At 35.5% G+C, this 20774-nt stretch overlaps 1 protein-coding gene and 1 pseudogene across 1 annotated transcript in view; one reads left to right on the top strand and one right to left on the bottom strand.

Moving 5' to 3' along the window:
* NRXN1 (neurexin 1) overlaps positions 1–20774 on the top strand; it is a 1261405-nt gene that overhangs the window by 1110372 nt on the left and 130259 nt on the right. The window contains exon 21 of the mRNA XM_006159011.3: positions 1264–1583. Within this exon, the coding sequence (XP_006159073.1) occupies positions 1264–1583 (320 nt within the window). The remainder of the gene's footprint in view (positions 1–1263; positions 1584–20774) is intronic.
* Positions 14535–20774, bottom strand: part of LOC106736043 (40S ribosomal protein S15a pseudogene) — a 48422-nt pseudogene continuing 42182 nt past the window's right edge.

Below are 20774 nucleotides of genomic sequence, written 5' to 3'. Positions count from 1 at the left end.
TAAATTAAAAACAAATTTAAAACAGTAAAATGTAGATAGTAATATTTGCATACCTTGTATAATAATTTCTATACATTTTTAGACGTACCAGCTGTTTAATAATCTTACCCAGTTAACTTAAGGTTAAAGGGACTGTTAAATATAATCCACTAACTCAATCTATCAAGGTACTCACAGCAGCATTAACCCAAAATGATAAATCATTCATAGATTATATTACATGTTCCAGCCTCTAAATTATTAACTAAAATACATGTAGTTCTGATATCTTTATTATGGTCCTGAAAAAAAAAAGAAAAAAAAACTCTTTGTTTAAACTCTAGGAATCTTAAATAGTGGGCAATATGGATTGCCAGTCAAAATGAAGTCCCTTTAACGTTTGCAACCTTCTAAGAGCATTGGGGAGCAAGCCCTGATTAAAACAGAACTTAAAGTTGTGTGCATGCTTTTTATGAGCAGAGAGCAGTCTAAAACTGGATACTCAATTTGATGATAATGGTACTGTTGCTAAGGATTGCTGTTTGATGGAAATGTGCCATAATTTCTCCATTGGTTTGTGTATCATTCCTGAAGCCGCTTCTTACATCTGAAGCTATTTTTTTTTTTCATTTTCTTTTGTTTTAAAAGACTTGCTGAAAGCCAATCAGAAAAAAATAGTTTTGGAATTTTTTTGTCTCTGACATGCTCAGTGTAAACCATGCATTTCTTTTCAGTGTGATTGCCGGAAAAATAGAGTAATTCACATAACGATGAACTACTGCCTTCAAAAATAAACATTTATAAAGAATAGTTTATAGATACATGTAAACATTCTGTGAATTATGAAATTTTACCATAAAATTTAAAACTATACTTAAGCTGCTGTAGATTAGTTTTGTCAGTAGTAATTTCAACATGACAAATACTTGAAATGTTAGATATCAAACAATTTTTAATTAAACAATTTAGACTTAAGAGACCAACAGTATAAGACTTTGAGGTAAAAGGGAAAAGGGATCCACTAAAAATTGATTTGTAATATATCTTTGATTGGTCTTTTAGCAAAAGCTCTACATTTACAATAAGTTGAGAATTTACAAGTATTTGCCAACAATTATACATTTCATGGACACCTCATTTATAAGCAATGAATTATGAGTCAAATGCCTCTCTTATAGTTTATTGCTCTCATTATCCACCCCATGAAAGATCTGTTTTATCATCCTTTGTAGATGTAGAGTTCACAATCAACATTTTTGCATGTATGTAATATTATTTTTACAGGGCGTCAGCTCACAATCTTCAATAGCCAAGCAACCATAATAATTGGCGGGAAAGAGCAGGGCCAGCCCTTCCAGGGCCAGCTCTCTGGGCTTTACTACAATGGCTTGAAAGTTCTGAATATGGCAGCCGAAAACGATGCCAACATCGCCATAGTGGGAAACGTGAGACTGGTTGGTGAAGTGCCTTCCTCTATGACAACTGAGTCGACAGCCACTGCTATGCAGTCAGAGATGTCCACATCAATTATGGAAACTACCACAACCCTGGCTACTAGCACAGCCAGAAGAGGAAAGCCCCCGACGAAAGAGCCCATTAGCCAGGTGAGCATGTGGATTTCATTTCTTCGTTTTGTACCTGTGATTATGAAAATGGTTTTTCTATGTATATGTCTTTCTAAAATGGGATTATTTTCTTTTTTGGACACTACAGCTTTCTTTAAGACTTGCTTAATATTATACATTCAGTTTGAATGTTAAATATGTGTATACTATTGATTAGAGATTGGTGGATTTTTACAAATTTTTGTATTAGTTTCTTGGCTACTAGCTAATAGTATTGACTCAATAACCTTCATCTAGCCCAGCCAGAAAGGACTGTCTACTAACATAAGCTTTTCACTTTTTAAGTTAAGAGAACAAGTGAATTAATGCAGTGTTTAAAAGGTCTTGTTTGCTTAAGCTCAGCACCTTATCAAAATAAAAGCAAATTTGATCTTAAAAGAAATCTCTCCAAGAATACTTCTATTGTATTTTGAAATCTTAAAATTTCAAATTGGTAGGCATGGGGCTCTCATGGTGAATTACATGTTTTACTCTTTTAGTATATATAAGAAAAATGCTGTGGTAATGTATATAAAATATAGTATTTAAATATTTTCTGGGACTGTCTTATATTTTGTGACCGACTATTTTCGCCTAATATTAATTTTAATGAGCTTGTTGTTCAAGCTTATGTCTAAAATTTTGAGAACTAGAACCTTTAAACGTGACACTTGTACTAATTGGAAGTATATCAATCCATTAAGTTTTATATATATTGGTTGCCACTATGTGTCAGGCACTGGTTTCGGCATTATGGCAATGAAAATCAGAAAAACAAAAACAAGAAAACTTTCTATCATATACTGTTAGATATAGTTGAAATCCTATTAGATCTCTGTTGACATTTATAAACTTTGTAGGTATTGATTGTAATTTTTTTCAGAATCATGCATTTTCTTTGGTTCAAAATTAATTATTCATTTTGTATTATCTTTAAATATTTTATGAGTGTCTTCTATAGGTGCCACATACTTTTCTTACTTTCTTACTTTTCAAGAAAATTCCATTTTAAAGAAGATAAAATGATAATTATTTTTAAAATTACTTTTACTTCGAATGCTAGAAACAGATTTGGAAAGAAAATACTAGAAGGCAAATTCTGTTTCTATCAGTATCTTATCTGCTAATTAACATTTCTCCAGAAAAGGAGAAACTGATTCTAATTTTTACATTGAATAGGAAGAGATGTTGGAACAGAACAGAGGAATAAAAAATGTCCTAGGAGAAGAGCGATTACCAGACAATTATAAATTGTATATATTCATAAATATAGTTTTGCATATCTGCATGGATTCCTTCCTTCTTTTCCCTTCCTTCATTCCTTCCTTCCTTCCTTCCTTCCTTCCTTCCTTCCTTCCTTCCTTCTCTCTCTCTCTCTCTCTCTCTCTCTCTCCTTTCTTTCTTTTTTCTCTATTTGCATGTGGCATTAAAATGAAATGACCTGTCTCATAGGATGTTCACCAATATATATTAATTGATCACGAGACCAGCAGTGGGCGTAATGGCTATGTTGCTCGACTCTCATGTAGTCAACTGTGGTTTGAGTCCCAGACCTGGTGGCTTAAACTCAGGCTGAGTGTGTGTGTTTGTGTGCCCAGGATCCCAAGGGGAAAATGAAGGAGAAAGGATTGCGGCATGGCCATCCCCCCAAGGGGTGATTTCTCGCTTTCTGTCTCTCTTTCTGGATAGCACACGCACACTATAGCAAAAACCTCTCCAAAAAAAATTGATCACTGTCTGCATGTGCCAGACACTGATCTCAGCAGGGGTTCTACTGGTAACATGAACAAGAATTCCTGCCCTCATCTAATATACGTGTTAATAGAGAAGCTTACTTGGTGTGTCATTCTTTTGTTGATTTTGTCTACTGTTTGGATTTGCAGTATTGTTGATTATATCATAAAAGCTCATTGGATAAAAACTGGTGACTTTATGCAGATTTATGCTTGCCCTTAGCTCCATTTTATATTCTTTTCTAATGCTTCATTAATGATTGTTTTAGTTTTGTTGTTTATTTACGGTTCAGTTAATGATAAGAAAGTTATTTAAAAAATCAATATAAGAAAAATGAAACAAAGGAATTGATAGACTATTTAAAATAATTCATGAGGGAACATTTTAGGGCCCTCAGAGTTGGCAGTGTTTCTATGATTATAATTAAAATAATCAGGTGTATATATTTTTAGTAGGCTTTGGTCATCATTGATGAAATTACAATTTCTGAAACACCTCGATAAACCAGATATATCCCAAAATAAAGAAAGAAATATAATTATTTTTATGTAGTTTATCAATTAGTAACTGCTATATGTTAAATAACATTTCTTCAAAAACGTTAAATAATAGCTATTTAAAAGCTGAATATCTAGAAATACGGAACTAAAAATGTATGCATTTTATAGTATAAGTGAACATAAAAGGAAAACAGTTAACTGCTCATTAATTACCAATGAAGAGTCTGTTTTATTATAAGCTATTACATGGTTAAAGACAGCAATGGTTTATAGAAGTAAATGATCTAATCAATTAGTGATTACTTGGTTCATTTGAAGAGGTATTGAGTTAAATATAAGATTGCTAAATTAATTTAGAAACAGATATTTTTAAATCCTTAAATATCTAATGAACCAATAACAGCAATGAAATAATTTGGATTAATACGTTATAAATATTAAATTGTGACAACAGTGGTTAAAGCCAGACTAACAGTTCTTAAAATTCTCCTGTATAATGAGATAGATTGATGAGAGATGACTAGTAGTAACAATACTTGTTTGTATGGGGGAAAAACATTAGGAGAGGAAGCAGATTGTTTATTTTTGAGTAACGGAATAATTTGTCGCAAATTTTACTTCCCTCATGATTGATTTTTAAATTACCCTCTAAATATGAAGTAATTACTGTTATATGTAAACTTTAAGTGTTTCTTTTTTAAAATTATTATTGTTAAGAAGTTTAATTAGGAGAATGACTTGTAATGCTAGTTCCAGGACTACCATCTTTGACCCATTTTTACAGGGATGAAGCATTCTCTTTTAAACCCTATCTACAGTGGCCACATCCATCTGCTTTTATCAATTGCCTTACTAAATTGTATACTGAGAAGGGTCATTTCATTTTTCAAAAGCCACTGGACTGTTTTCTCAATCAAAGTGTATTTTCCTCAGTGATAACACTGAGCCACTTAAGCTACAATGGCAATGTACCTTGGGGTGATTGCATGTTTTAGAACTATAGAAACAGAATTTTGGTTGCAGAATTAAATTGGACTCATTTCAAATAGATGTGATGAGGTTTGTTCAGCCAGCCTGCAGGGCAAGTAGTGGGGAAGAAATGAATTTCGATTTTCATGGGGTCAGAGAATATAGAAGCATTCACCAACGTGTCCCCCATAAGATGCTATTTACATCTGTACGTAACAGTAAATATGCTTTAAAAAGAAATTTCTTTTTATCTGAGTCATGATCAATTTTCAGTATGACATTTACTTTGGAAAGACAAGAATTATATCATGAGATAATGGTAACATTTATCATTCTTCCCTTTAATGTGAATTTAACAATATCAATAGTACTTTTTATATAGAGTACATAAATTTTATATAACAATATCAATAGTAGTTTTTATATGGAGCATGTAAATTTTATAAAAACTCTCTTAGAATACTTAATTTTAAAAATGTTTTCATAAGAACCAGACATCTTAAAAAAGAGATTATTCCGTGGGACCAGCAGTTGGCTTAATGGCTATGTCACTGGACTCCCATGTAGTCTACTGCAGTTCAAGTCCTGGACCCAGTGGCTTAAAACTCACGCTGAGTGTGTGTGCGTAGGTGCCCAAGATCCCAAGAGGAGAATGGAGGAGAAGGGATTGCGGCGTGGCCATCCCCCTCTGGGGGGGGTGACTTCTTGCTTTTTGTCTCTCGGTCTCTCTCTGTCTTTCTGGCAAGCACATGTGCCCTATAGCAAAAAACCTCTCCAAAAAAAAGGAGATTGTTCCATAAGACTAATCTGAGGAAACAAATATTTGCAAAAATAACTGATGGTCTAAAGTTCCTTGGAATGCTGCCAGCTTCTTTGGGTAGGGACAGAAGTATCACAAAAGATTTTTGGCTGCTGTGTGTTCCCTCCTCTTCTGAATAATCTGACAGCGCCTTATGGCATACATGTATCTTTGCGTAAGTGAGAAGAAGTGGGCCAACATGCAAAGGGCTACAACGTTCACTTCCCTTGTTTTCCAGGTTGTATAGAAAGGAAAGTGGAATTGTGCTGTTTCTTTTCTTTTTTCTTTTTGTAAAGGGTTTTTCATTTGTTTAAAATTATAATTTCTAATTTATATATAATAGTTACACGCATGGAGATAGAGTGTGTTTTATCAAAATACATATGCATTGTGTAATGATCAAAAAAAAGGAAACATATTCACTGTCTCAGACATTAACCACTACTTTGTTGTGCATGTTCAAAATCCACTCTTGTTAGGAATATACATTGAATTGTTACCAGACACACTCTGCTGTGCTGTAGAACTCTAGGACTCATTCCATTATATCTTCATTCACTTTTGGACCTGTTGAGCAAATCTTCTCTATCTACTGATCTCTCTGCCCTTTATAATTTATACACTCTTCTACTTTTAGTTCTCCCACTGATAAGTGAAGACATAATTGTGTTTTAATGCCTGGTTTATTTTACTTTGCATTATTTCCTCCAGGTTCATCCACATTGTCTCACGTGACTAAATTATATCCTTTTTTATAGCTAAATATTATTCCATTGTATGTGTGAATGTGTGTGTGTCTGTGTGTATTATGTATCCCTTCATCAGTTGCTGGGCACCTAGGTTGATGCTATGTAGCTATTGTAAATAATGCAATAAATATAGAAACACATCTTTATCTTCAGTATGCTATTTCTTTCTTTAAAGAATTATTTTATTTAACTTTATTAATTAATTTATTTATTTTAACTTGACGAGAGAGAAAGAGAGAGAAAGTAAGCCTCCAGGTCCTGGACTCGAACCAGTCAACCCTGTGGGAGTCCAGTGCCTTTAACCACCCTGCCACCTGCCAGCCCCACTAGCTATTTCTTTTTTTAAGATCAAGATTGTGACATTTCTTTCTAGAGTATTTTTTGTAGTATACTTAATGATCTTTTGTTTCTTTCCTTCAGCATTTCATAAGCTATGTAGATACTGTAAACAATTTGGATGCTTAATAATGCCTTCTACTTGGAAAGTGTACAGTGTGAAGTAAAGAACATAGTGAATTAGGAGAGCTGATTTTCACTTTCAACACAGCCACTTACCTTGTCATGTGACTTGACAGGGTGGTTAATCTGCTGCCTCAGTAAAATAAATGGGTTTAACTAGAAAACTCTGAAGTTGTACTAAGCTCTAAAAAATGTATTGAGTCTAATGATGATACTCTTAATTAGATCTTCTCATGACTATTTAAGAAAATACAGATTTCACCCCTGATTTTTATGTAGGGTAGCCATTCATCCCTGCTGGCTTGGATAGTTCCTGTGTGTACCTTTCGTCCCAATGTGATTGTTAATATTCTTTTTTAAAAATTCTAAGTGCATCCCCTTTTGGTCTGTAAATTACATTACACTCCACTTTCATAGCATATATGAAATCTACCTTTGCAAGAGAAATTGGGTTTTGTTATAATGATAAATATTAAGCCCCATTTTTTACATTAAGAAACTGACTGCTACCCTTACCTGTTTTTTAGGATCCATAACCTTTCTCACCTCCTTTTCATCTCATTTCAAAGATCTTGACAAAGGTGGGGGACCAGCAGGGGGCGTGGTGGTTAAGACCCCAGACATTCCCACATGTCCTACCACAGTTCTAGTCACGTAGCTAGTGGTTTGCTTTCTCACTTTCCCTCTCTCTGTATCTCTCTCTGGTCAAATGAAAATAAATGAATGAATAAATAAAATAATTCTTTAAAACTTCTTGACAAAGGAGAGAAACTAAACCTTTGCGAGATTCTGGTTTTTGATTGCAGGTACTATGGTTTGTAAGTCTTGGGAAGAAATTAGAGTGAGATAAAATAAAAAAAGATGAGTGAAATGTACTAGAACATTACTAATGCTCTAGGTAGACTTCTTTTCTGGATGGAATTGCAAACCTACTCAAGGAAAGAAACTGTTGAGAATTTTAAAAAATATTAGTGGTAGATTGTCAGAGACATGGATATTTCACATATGAGACATCCCACTAAAGTCAATAGCATTTGATTCCCGGTGGGATATTCTGAAAGGAAACACAATTAACATTCAAGCAAGAAATAGTATTTGAATATATTGGACACTGCGATTGCTTCCTAGAGGCTTTGGAGGTACTCATGAAAAATGAATATTATTTGTTTGAAAAATGTAAGCAGAGTACACACATATTTCCATGAAAAATATTTAGAGCTCACAAAATACATTTTGTAACTTCAAAGAACAAAATTTTATTTTTATTAAAAATATTAATTAACCTTAGCTGTGGCTTCATTATTAAAAAGTAACAGCATTACTTATAATTATGTGTTTCCTGATAACCACACTGCAGACTTAGAATACTGGTGACATGAATAATTAATTTTACTTTCCCTAGCCCATTCATTCTGCTGAATTCCCTTAAATTAATGTACATTTTTACAGCAAATTTTAGTGCAAATTGGAAAGAAAAACACTGGGTTGTATATTTTAAAATATATACAGAGGCTCATATGAAACTAATAGTGCCTAGTGAGAAGAATGTAATCCATTGTAATTTTAAATGTACGTAAACAAGTGTTCTTTAGAAGGTATTTCCCTGCCCACTTCCCCATTGCTGGCAAGCAGAATTGCCAGGTTATGTATTTTTTAAGGGTAAAATTTTAAGAAAATTCTGCACAGTACATTTTCTTTAAGGTCCAGAGATTTTACTGGATGAAGAAGTACTTTATTGGTAGCTACATCCTTGGTTTTGAGATGTCTTTTGACAAGGCTCATTCTAGACAAATATATTCATTCATCTATTTATTCATTCGGTTTGCATAACACATGTTGGCTGAATACTCACTAAATCCCAGGTACTATTTTAGTTCAAGAAATATAGCATTGGGTAAAATTAGACTTTTCTGCAAAAGATGGGTAACAATAAGAAAACAAGTCACATGCATGAGATGTCAAGTGCTATAGGAAGACATTTCTGTGATGGGGAAACCAGGAAATGAAAATCCTATTTGAATAGATGTGCATGGATTATTAAAGACATAGCTATCAACTATAAAGGACCATTGGCCTATTAACACCCAGACAAATTCTCAGATCCAGCAGAATTTCCCCCTGCATGGATAGTGCCTGTGTCAGCTAATTGCTCTGTTAGGGAACTAGAAGCCAGAAAAAAGAAAAGAAGTTACACCAAGATATGCTTTATCTTCTCCTAAGCCTGTAAAGCCTATAGATTCAAATAAATATCTTGTTAATTAAACCAGAAGTATAATCAAGTAGTTCATATGTGTCTGAGGTGGAAACTCAAAAGATACAGCTTGATATTATTATTTCTGTCCTAACCATGATAAAATTGAGACATGGAAAAGCCAGATAATTAGCCAAGGCTATGCTGCTAGCTTTTTTTTAGGATATTTTGAGATTCATGGGTATCTAATTCTCAGCCTTTACTTATGGCCTCTATTCAGAATCTCATCACTTCTTGACTTCTTATATTCTTAACCAACTTCATTGTGATCTCCCAGATGTCGGATTACATTTTGGAAAATGCAAATACATCGACATCCTTCCCTTCCTTAACACAGCCCTGTATTTAGGACAAAGGGCAGATCACTTGGATGAGCACCAAGGCCCGTCCTTCCTTCATACTTGCCTCTATCTGCCTCACTAGAAGGTTTAGCTCCAACTCTCCTCGACAGCCTTTTCTCCACATCCTATTGAACTACTCAGTGACTTCTAGATGTCTTGCCCTTTCACACTCTGTGTCCTTGTATGGAAAACCTTTTCCCTTTACTACCCATCTCCCTCCTTCATAACTCTTCCCAGGCAACATTTTCTAGTCTGATTCAGATCCCTTTCTGTGTATTCCTTTATACGACTGAAGTTCAGCTTTGTATCATGTTGTATTTATCCTTCTTCCACAGAGTATTATTTACTTAGTCACTGCTTATAAATACAGTTCCATCCTGGGCATCTAACCAACTCAGATTATGAGCCTCTGTATTCAAGGGGCCTACAATTAAAAAAGGTAACATTGGTATGGGCCACTAGGGGGCAGTATAGCCCAGTGGTCAAAGCGTCAACTCAATTCAGAACGCTTGGAAGAAAGGTAATGACAGGGGGAGTGTTGTCGCTGGCAGTTGGTAGGACAGGGCCATGAATGCACTGCAAAGCTTGGACTCTTATACATGGTGAAAAACTATTCAGTGATCCCCATCCCTGAACTGTTTTATTTAACTCAACCTCTGCTCCCTTGCCCACTATCCTTAAATTACTGTTGACTGAACCCTGTAGAAGTTTCATGTACCTATTTCCTAGTTATTATAGACAGAAGCTAATTCACAGTATATACTGAGTCCTACAAATATGATCTCTGTATCTGTCCTTGATAACATGTTTTGATTAAGGAGCTTAAAAAATTCATAATACACTCCTTTTTTAACTTGATTATGAAAAACACACCAATTACCTCCAGGTATGAGTTTAGCTAGATTGTATTTATGAGTCTTGATATAGCCTCTTTTGATATCATCTTTACAAGCATTGGAGAAATATAATGAATTAAGACATTGTATCTAATTAATACTTGGCAGTAATTTCAGTGGGAATTTTCTCAGACAGGACTAGTAAAGCTGGTACCTTCCGTGATATTTTTAGTCCCAATTGTAGGTGAAAAAATATCTTTTTATAAAATAGTTAGGGTCTAAGAGTAGTAAGAATAAAGCCTAACTTTATTGTCTTACTTTTAATCAGTACTACAAATTATTTGTATTATTAGGTCGTCGAGAAAGTCATGACATACTGTTCTATCAAAAATCCATCATGATGTTCCTGACAACCCTGTTTAATACTTTGTAACCTTTTGGTTTTTAAATACATGTGTATGTTTGTATTATACCTTCTGACTTATTTCTCTCTAACATGTCATTGTAATTTTCTTTGAAGGGAGGGTGAGACAAAATCATCTGAAGCATCAAAAAAGATAATTATGCGTGTGTAAGGGTGTATATTAACAATTTTTATCTTCCATGATATACATAAGACATTAAGCTTTGTTCAATAAAATAATACATTGAGTTAAATTTCAAGCTCTATGATAACTACTTACATGTGTTATCATCTAGAGCCTATATTAGATTTTCTTATCTGTTTGTATCACCAAAAAGTTTCCCAGCACTAAAAATATATTAATATCACTAGGCTGAACCCTCCAGAGAAAGGTTAGGTAATTCATGTTTTTACTCATCATTTACCAAACAATTTTCACTATCTTCTCATCATCACTATTCTCTTTATATAAAATTACAGTCAGATAAATAGCACCATTGTTTCTCCAGTAAGCATTCTAAATGATAATTTAAGAAGATGAAACAAAACAAGCAGTGAATATTTGTGTATATATTTTACCACCCTGTATGTTGCCCATAAATCCACAATACTGTTACTTCAGATTAAAAATAGCAAATATCTTCTGTGCACCTAACATATGCAACACACATTGCTAGGTATGATTATGTTATTTATGAGAATGAGGTATTTAGCAATTCAGGGTTTTATAATTAGAACCATTTCTTAAACTTTTAGATTGTTAGTGAATCCATATGTAAATTATAAAGTGCCCCATATCAACAATAGCAAAGCTCTTATAAATCACAAATTTAGACTCTTATTAAGAGCATCTCTAACACAATCGAAACCCAGAGATAAATTTAAAGAAGGAAAGATATTTTAGTCTCTTTGTAATAACAAGCATATTGAAGCAACACATTTTTATTAATTCACATGTAGAGTGTTGGCAACGTGCTAGACGCTACCCTGACTCCATTGTTATCCACATTCTCTCCTTGGTGTGTTTAAAATCTAAGTTGAATCTATGCAAACTTTTTCCCAAGCAGATTTATCATGCAATCTGTAGATTTATCAGGTTGTGGGTGAGCTCTGCCCCGATGCTTCCTTTCAGGATGTTTCTAGTTGGGCAAAAATATTCACTCCCTTGCAGGCTCTTCCTTCCCCTGGAGGAATCTAAATGATCTTCCTCTTGATGTGGAATAAATGCTGTGTTGTTGAGGAAGACCGAACACTGTTACATCTGAACATTAATGTTGAGCCATTACATGGATAAAATATGAGCCAATAATAATGGGAACTCTCAAAGCATCTTAATCTTGACAGATTCTTTGGGCATTTGGCAAAAGGTAACCTCTTAGCACAGCACACAGCATGTGGTGGATGCTCATTTGTTTCTGTCCTTTATATCCTTGTCCCCATTCTACTGCTACCCTTCACATCTTTCTTCTACCTCTTCTTGTTTTCTTCTTTCCTTGTCTGTGTTAGGTTCTATTTTTTGTCGCGCTCAGTGCTGTCAAAATGTAGGACCCACCGAAGTGCGACCAAGATAAAACACACAAGACAAGCAATGATCTTTAACGGGAAGGCCAGGGGGTTCACAGTCTCAGAGGAATGTGGCCCAAAATGGCTGATTCTTCATCTTTTTATTGAGGAAGAGGGTGCCAGAGAGGCAGTAAGCATTTTGCAGCTGTTGAGATAGCAGTAGGACTGGAGAGACAGTTAGGGAACTGGTGGAACTCTTGATCAGGCTGATGTGATCACTTGTTCCTGTTTTCAGGCAGAGTGAGCACAGAGTTTTGTGTTTTCTCACTCTGAAATATTCACACTAACCATCTCAAGGTCTGACCACTCTGCAACAATTCTAGGCATAAGAACTCACACGCGATGATCTAAATCTCAAAGAAGAGAAAAGTTTCTGAAAGTAGCCCATGTCATCCTAGAATTGAGTAACAGATATATTTGACTATAGATTTGGCAAGACACTGAGCCAAATGAGGAGTCTTATCTATTTTACCTTACTGTGCTATCTATTATGGGAGCTTCAGTAAAGATAGCCCAGCATTTAAAGTTTTCCAGTAAAATTTGTCTCTGCAACACTTGAGGGAAACTCTGTTTTCTGTAATTTCTACACCTCCTTTTTCACCTCTGCAATAGTTGTCCTGTAGGTATGTATTGAAAGATCATGTGCACAGTCAGAAAATGGTATAGTGCTAGTGTTCATGGAGTCAAGGGGATTACACATTTCTTTCAAATGAAAAGAGAAAATATACACAATCTCTTTAAAGGGAAGTTCTGTGATCTAATGCCCAAAGTTCAAAAATGAAAGAGATCTGTTGAGATTTTTTTCAAATTCAGTGGTGACATTCCCTTATCTGACTTTTCATCATGGCAGTAACTAGGCATTGGTAATAGTTCTAGACAGAGTTAACATGGCAACCTATAATGAAAGGATAGAAGATAAGATATTCTGGGGCAGCTAAATGAAGTACTTAGTATATTTCCTTATAGTTTCAGATATGGTTTAGTCACATTTGTGACTGGTCTGTATTTTATTTAATGATCTGGTTATCTTAGAAACTCTTGTCAATGTGTCCTTGTATTCAACATTGTTTGAGAGTTCCATTTAGAAAAGAAAAAGAAAAAAATGTGTAAAGTACTTGGTCTAAAATTAGTCTTTTTTTTTTTTTTTTTTTTTTTTTTTAGAGGTTTTTACTATAGGGTGCGTGTGCTCACCAGAAAGACAGAGACAGACAGAGAGACAGAAAGTGTGAAATCACCCCCCAGGGGGGATGGCCATGCTGCAATCTCTTCTCCTCCATTCTCCTCTCAGGATCTTGGGCACACACGCACATGCACCAGGTATGAGTTTAAGCCACTGGGCCTGGTACTTGACTACATGGGAGTTCAGCAACATAGCCATTATGCCAACTGCTGGTCCCAGTCTTAAATTAGTCTTTGGTAAACTAGTGAAAGTAAGCTACTCATATTTCCTAAACTCAGAATGCAACTTCCCACCTTCAGTTCTTGCATATGCTGCAGAGTGCCAGTAATGCTTCTATTTCCTTCTTTCTCCCTGTGTTGCAGCTGTACCTGTGATATTGTTAATAGCAGTATCTACATTCCTAAATTAGTCAAGCTTGTTCATGTTAATGATTGGAGACCATTTTGGAACTTGTATTTCACTTAATGTTTCCTCAAACAACCCTAAGCAGACCCTGTTTCCTAGTTTCATTCATGCAATGAGGAGGGTCAATGATGATCTACCTAAGCTTATAACTTTTAGTTATCCTTTTGACCAGCCTCTTAAAGTCAGGACCCTTACCTTATTAATCTGAGTATGCTCAGCACCTAATGCAGTGCATAATACAAAGTAGACACTTAAGATGCAATTGTTGTTGTTGTTAAATTTGTTTACTCCATGAGCAAAAGAAGAGAAAGAGATACAGTACCCCCCAATATGGTCTCAATATCTCGGTCCACTCCCAGCCTCTGCCAGCCTGTACCATGTGCTTGGCATACTCAGTGAAGTCTCTTGGACTCAAACTGGTAATCTTCCATTGTGGGTCTGCCTCAGAGAGTATCATGTTTGATTACTGAGCCACTCTCTTGCCCCAATAAGTTGTTTTTGAAAAAATAAATTAGCGAACACACAGAGAGAATAATCCAATACTGAGATAAATATTATGATGCCTAGTCCTGAACTTTCCTGAATGAAGATGTAGTTCATATAATATAAGGGGATAAAATTATTAATTTCCTTCATCTGCAGAGTTATGGCAGTTTTTAAATACTGTTGTTATTATTTTTAAGCATATTTATTTTTTGAAAAAGTGTAGATATAATACATGGGAGGCGAAATTCACATTTCAGTTAATACTATTGACATTCTTCACATATGACCAGGAGGTAAGCCCCAGTAGTCCCTAAAATGGAAAAAAATAAGGGCACAAAGTAGTATAATTTTGCCTACCAAATTACAGATTAGCAGGTGTAAAAATGTTGCTTCAGAGGTTATTAGAGTCTCATGTTTTGGAGTCACAATGTTTTAACAAGGTGGGAGAGGGGTGCTAATGGTCCCCTCTCAGGAGGAATATTTCACTACTGGTATTGTTTATAATTGTTAACACATTGGACTGATAAAAAGAAGGCTAGTGTTTAGTCAGCTTTGTTATATTTATAAATCCTCTGCAGCAAAATACCTCTTAGTGTCTCTACCAGGGTGGACCTATCTCATTGCTGGCTCTGATAAGCCATGGTCAAATTGCTAACACATCAGAATTTCCAAAGTAGTTAGCCCACTTTGAAGAGTCAGGAATTTATTTTTCAAAGAGTGCATCTAATTTTTGGATGTCTCTAGCCAGCTTTGGGAAGATGAATATACAGTTTGAAAATCTCTAGGAAAACAAGGAAGCCTAATTGATACGAGACCATTACATATCCAGTTGGCTCCAGTGACACTTGGCAGAGCTTTAAAAATGGCTTTGCGTAAGCATCATGTTTAGGTGTCAGCTATTGCTACAAACCACATAGAACTAGGGAAGGTATACGGGTCTGAAAAGACGTGCATTTCCAAATATAAACATATAAAAACTATGATATTTTGGTAGACAAATTAAAATGGGAACTGAGCAAAGGAAAGAAGAGATTAGAGGGACATCTTGGTATGACACTAGTTGGAACAAAGACTTAAATGAAGTTTGGAAGTGGAGTAAATTTCTTACCTCAGACAAATCTTGACAACTCCTAGGAAATGTCAAAGGAATTTATTTTTGCTGTGTGGATTATTTGAAAATAACATATTTAAATGGGTAGTACCTCAAATTGTAAATAGTAAAAATAATTATACCCTGCTCTTTTACACTATTTCTGAGACTAGGAGCAGGATGCTGGCAAAATTCACTTTTCTGCTTCGTTATATGTATAAAAAGTAAGTGAAGATAATTACTGAAAATAATTAAATTATTTTTATTAAAGTAATATGGGCACATGGAAAATGTACATGATTTAGAAGATGGTGTGTAAAGAACAACAGTCACCATCTATCCCCTCTTCATTCCTGGTCTTACACTTCACCGATAATATCCTTTAATAAATCTTCTTGGTAATTAGATCTATATCCACAGGTAATATGCTTATGTTTCCATTTGTTAATTTATGGCTTTTATATAATATTTATATGACCGTTACAATAAAAACAGGATTAACTCAGGTTTTAATCCCTTCTTTTTTCCTTATGTATACATACATACATACATAAGTATATGTATGTATATGTATATACATACACATTATTTTTGACAATTTAAATAATATATTTACATCTCTATTTTTTGTTCCATTAATTTTAACAGCCTCTCTTAAGTACCCACATTAGTTAGGTGGAGATATTTGTGCTCCTACCTGTTCCTCTAGATTGCCTTTTCTGTTTCACATATCACCATCTTATTATATTTCCAAAGTTAATTTTAACATTCTGTCTAGCAACCATGGCAAATATTCCATATTTTATCTATGAAGATTCTAAAGTAAAAAAACAAAAAAGAACATTTAGATTACCATTACTATGTAAATGCTGTCCAATGCCTTGGTTAATATTTTAAGATTACATTTCTTTTCTTAACGGGTCCAATACAACATCACCTGACCCACACAAAGGAGGATTTTCCAGGAAAAGTTCAACTAGGTTGTCTTCCATCCTATCAATTGCTTAAAATCATGCCAATTTATTTCACTTCATCTTTGGACCGTACTTTCATTTTTCTAGATGTTCCTCAGCATCTTTCTTTTTCTTTGTGTTATTTTCCTTGGCTTCATCATATCATCACTTTATATTCCTCATTGCATTTTCAAGTCTGTCAGACCTTCACTTTCCCCTGCTGAGATTTCCTGTATCTGCCTTTTGCTCTTGACAAATCTAGAGTGGTTGTTCTACGGTGTGAGGCAGACTTTTCTTTGGAAGTATTAGACTTAGTGCCAACACCCTAGTGTCAGGATGAAGAGAACATCCACAGTAAGACCCTCACCTTTTTTGCTTTTAAGAGTAGAGTTGTCTGAATTTAACTTTCATTTTGGGTTTGTATTAGAGTGAAAAATGGACTATTTTCTTCTATATTCTAGGTGGTTATATTAGTTATTTTGCTGTGTAAAAAATTATCCCTAAATTTAGCAGCTTAAAATAGCAAACATTTATTATCTTACATTTTTGTGGGTCAGGAATATGGGTAAACTTTAGTTGGATGCCTTTACCTCAAGGTCTCTGGTGAGGGTGGAGTTGAACTATTGTCCTGTTCTGCAGTCTCAGTTGAAGCTTCAGCTGGCAGAAGGAGAATTTACTTTCAAGTTCAATTTCATGATCATTGGCAGTCCTTGTCCTCTCACATGTGGGTACAAGGCTGTTTCTCAACAGCTGGAAACCCAGTATCCTAGGGGAATTGATAAGAGAGGGAGTGAGTGAGAGAAGGTTGTAAGAACATGTGTATAGGACAAAGTCATAGACTTTGTTTCTTTCTGTATTTCTTCCACAAGTGAGAGATAGAGAGAAACAGAGGGACAAAGAGATAGCACTCTCAGAAGGGTCTTCCTGGGACCAGCAGTTAGTGTAATGGCTATGTTGCTGGACTCCCACGTAGTCGACCGTGGTTAGCGTCTTGGACCCGGTGGCTTGAAACTCATGCTGGGTGCGTGTGCGTGTGTGCCCAAGATCCCAAGAGGAGAATGGAGGAGAAGGGATTGCGGTGTGGCCATCTCCCCTGGGACGCACGCACATGCGCCCGGCGTGAGTTTAAGCCACCGGGTCCAGGATGCGAACTGCGGTCGACTACGTGGGAGTCCAGCGACATAGTCGTTACGCTAACTGCTGGTCCCCTAGCATGATTTTAGTATATATTTTCTACTCATCTTCTTCCAGATGTTCTCCATATTGGCTCTCACAGTGTTTATCCCCAGGTGTCACTCTGCATCATATTCTAAACTCTGCCTTTTTCTGCTTATTTCATTTATTAACTCTCTTTCACCCACTTCTAGTCTTCCATAAGGGTTAGAAATCTCTTGATCAAGAGATTTTTGCTGATTGAACATTTTTTCTTTACCACTAATGGTTTGTAGCTCACTTTTGTTCATTTAGCTTTTACTTTTGTGGAGATTCAAGCGGGACAGATACAAAAGCATTTATCTTAATCCTCAACTTGCAGTGGACATTGAGTTTACTGCAATGCTATGACTCCAGGACTATAGATGATTTAGTACTGACTTTGCTCATGATGCAGAAAAGAATGCCCTTACAGTTCAAGTAATTTCTGTTCATGTTCAAATGGCAGATAAGATGGCTTCTGTATGCATTCTAATTAATCTAGTTTACAACTTTTATCAGATTCTGAAATATGAAGAAGCAACAAATTGCTGAACCATTTCTGAATTCTGAGCTTCCTAGGTCCGCCCCCCCTCCCTAGCTGACTTGCTGATGCAGTTTCTACTTGCTTGAGTATTATGGTATGCACTTACACAATCCTGAAGAAATTTTTAATCTTCCCAATTTGTCGAAGTTTCGCAATAATGATTTGGACTCAAAGAACAATCACAAAAATTTTAAATGACTTTGTGGTTGATAAGGACCAAGCTCTTCTGTGTTATTTTATTATCATTCATTTCTGATGGTTGGAAGTAGATGATGTGGTAAGCCAGCACAATAGTCTTCAATCTTCCTAATATCCTATCTTTAATGAAATCTTAGAAGGAAATGATCTTATATTTCTGACTTCATAACCCTCTATTCAGCAATGAAGAAAACCCAAAATGAAAAGCCACGTATAGTTTCATATTGGTATCCCATTTCAATTTGTTCCAGAGTAAGGAACAGAAATATTAGAGATATTAGAGGAGTATTAGAAGGAGAGGAGAATTTTTTGTTGCTGTTATTAGCATAGTCCAACATTTCAGGTTTTTAATTTTTAAATTTATTTATTTAAATTTCTTCAATGAGAGAGGGAGTTACACACATACACATACACATGCACACACATGCATGCATGCAAACACACACACACCACAGAGAGAGAGAGGCTCTCCCAATAAGGTCGTCATGCCACACTCCTTCTCCTAGCCTCAGCCAGCCAGCATCACAGGAAGACCTTGGGATGTGAACCTGGGACTTTCCCATGTGGTCTCAGCATTACAGTGTTGCATTACTGTTTTGCCTTTGGGCTGACACCAGCTTTTTTTATTCTAACTTCAAAACATTTTTTTGTATTAATCTTGTTGGTAATAGAGCAAAATTACTGCTTGCTGTGCTAAAAGGGAGCTCAAAGACTAACACAATAAAAAGCAAAGCAGAGAAAAATCTTACATTCATACTTAACCATATATGAAATTTCCTGGGCTTGTGTAATTACTATCACTTATTTTTTATTGATCATTTTAAAGTTAATGCTCTTTTCTACTCAAAGAAAGAAATTCTTTTTCTTTAATTAAACTGCAATGATTTTGTGATTCGGCAGTTTGATCTTGGCTCGTATGAGTGTTTGTCTGATCTTGACTAGACTTAGCTAATCTTTTTATTTTTATTTATTAATTTATTTTGCAAGAGAGTGTGTGCTCTACCAGAGAGAGAAAGAGGGGAAATGATAAAGCATCCCCCATGGGGAATGGTCACAGTGCAATCTCTTCTCCATTTTTCCTTTGGGATTTTGGGCACACACATATATATGCCTGATATGTTTTTCAAGCCACTAGGTCTGGGACTCAAACTGTGTAGTCAGCTATTTGGTAGCTATTGTAATTGCCTTATTGGGTGATCTTTCTTGGGTTATTTCTTATGTTGGTAATCAGCAGCCAAGTTGATTAGGGACTGGCTGATCTAAGATGATTCGGTTTGGACAACTTATGTAGGCTTCACATGTGCCTCATCTTCCAGAAGGCCAGTTTTATGGCAACATTACATGAGTGAAGTGGAACTGTGAAAAGCCTGTCAAGAATCTGGCTCAGAACTTGCCTCACATGACTTCTGTAAAAGTGAGAAACCACGTCATAAGGTCAGCTTATCTTCAAGGGGAGGAATTACAAAAATTATGGCCATGTTTGTAATTGATCACTTCTTTAAGAGGGTAAAATCTGCATTACTTTTTCTGCTTCTTCCAGAAATGATAAAATCATATTGTAACATCAACTTTTTTATAGTTTAAAAAGTCAACCCCAGGAACTAGCAGTTAGCGTAATGGCTATGTCGCTGGACTCCCACGTAGTTGACCGCGGTTTGCGTCCCGGACCCGGTGGCTTAAAACTCACGCCAGGCGCGTGTGCGTGCGTGCCCAAGATCCCGAGAGGAGAATGGAGGAGAAGGGATTGCAGCATGACCATCCCCCCGGGGGGTGATTTCTCGCTTTCTGTCTCTATGTCTCTCTCTGTCTGTCTGGCGAGTGCACGCGCCCTATAGCAAAAACCTCTCCAAAAAAAAAGAAAAAAGAAAAAAAAAAGTCAACCCCATAATCTAATAATTATGGGAGCTGGATCTCACATGGCCAAACATACCACTTGAGTCCAGTCCCCAGCATCTTAAAAAATACACCAGACACACAAATGTGTAGGCATGCTCAAAATGGAGAAATGGAGAAAAGATTATAGTGTGACCACTACATTGGAGGGTACTTTCTTCCTCTCCTCCTCTCTCTGCCCCTCTCTGGTGAGCCCATATGTCAATTAAAAAAAAAAAAAGCAAGTAAACAAACAAACAAACAAAAACAAGAAGGGAAAAATCAAATATGTATATAGAGTTGTCAAAATCTGACAATTCTGGATTAACAATTTAACCACTGGCTATTTCATTCTACCCAGTCTTCTCCAAAGACAGTCTCTTAGAAAAAAGTTGAGATGCTTATTCTGTCCTCCGTGCATTCAGTATCAGAACAGCTAATTTTTCAGCTAACAGAAAGTACTGTGTATGTCTTGCAGTCAGCTTTTACTACTTTCCTCTTTAAAGGTATTGGTTATTCTACTTAGATGGTCAAGGATCACATTATTCAAAGATTGTTCTACTACAAGATTCATGAATTTATCTTAAATGCTGGACATAATTTGGAATCATGGAAGAGCTCTACAACATTCCTAATGCTTATTTTAAATATATAAATATATATAA

The sequence above is a fragment of the Tupaia chinensis genome, unplaced genomic scaffold, assembly GCF_000334495.1.
Source record: "Tupaia chinensis unplaced genomic scaffold, TupChi_1.0 Scaffold000622_1, whole genome shotgun sequence".
In the NCBI taxonomy this organism is placed as follows: domain Eukaryota; kingdom Metazoa; phylum Chordata; class Mammalia; order Scandentia; family Tupaiidae; genus Tupaia; species Tupaia belangeri.
This window is presented reverse-complemented; position numbering and strand designations above follow the sequence as displayed.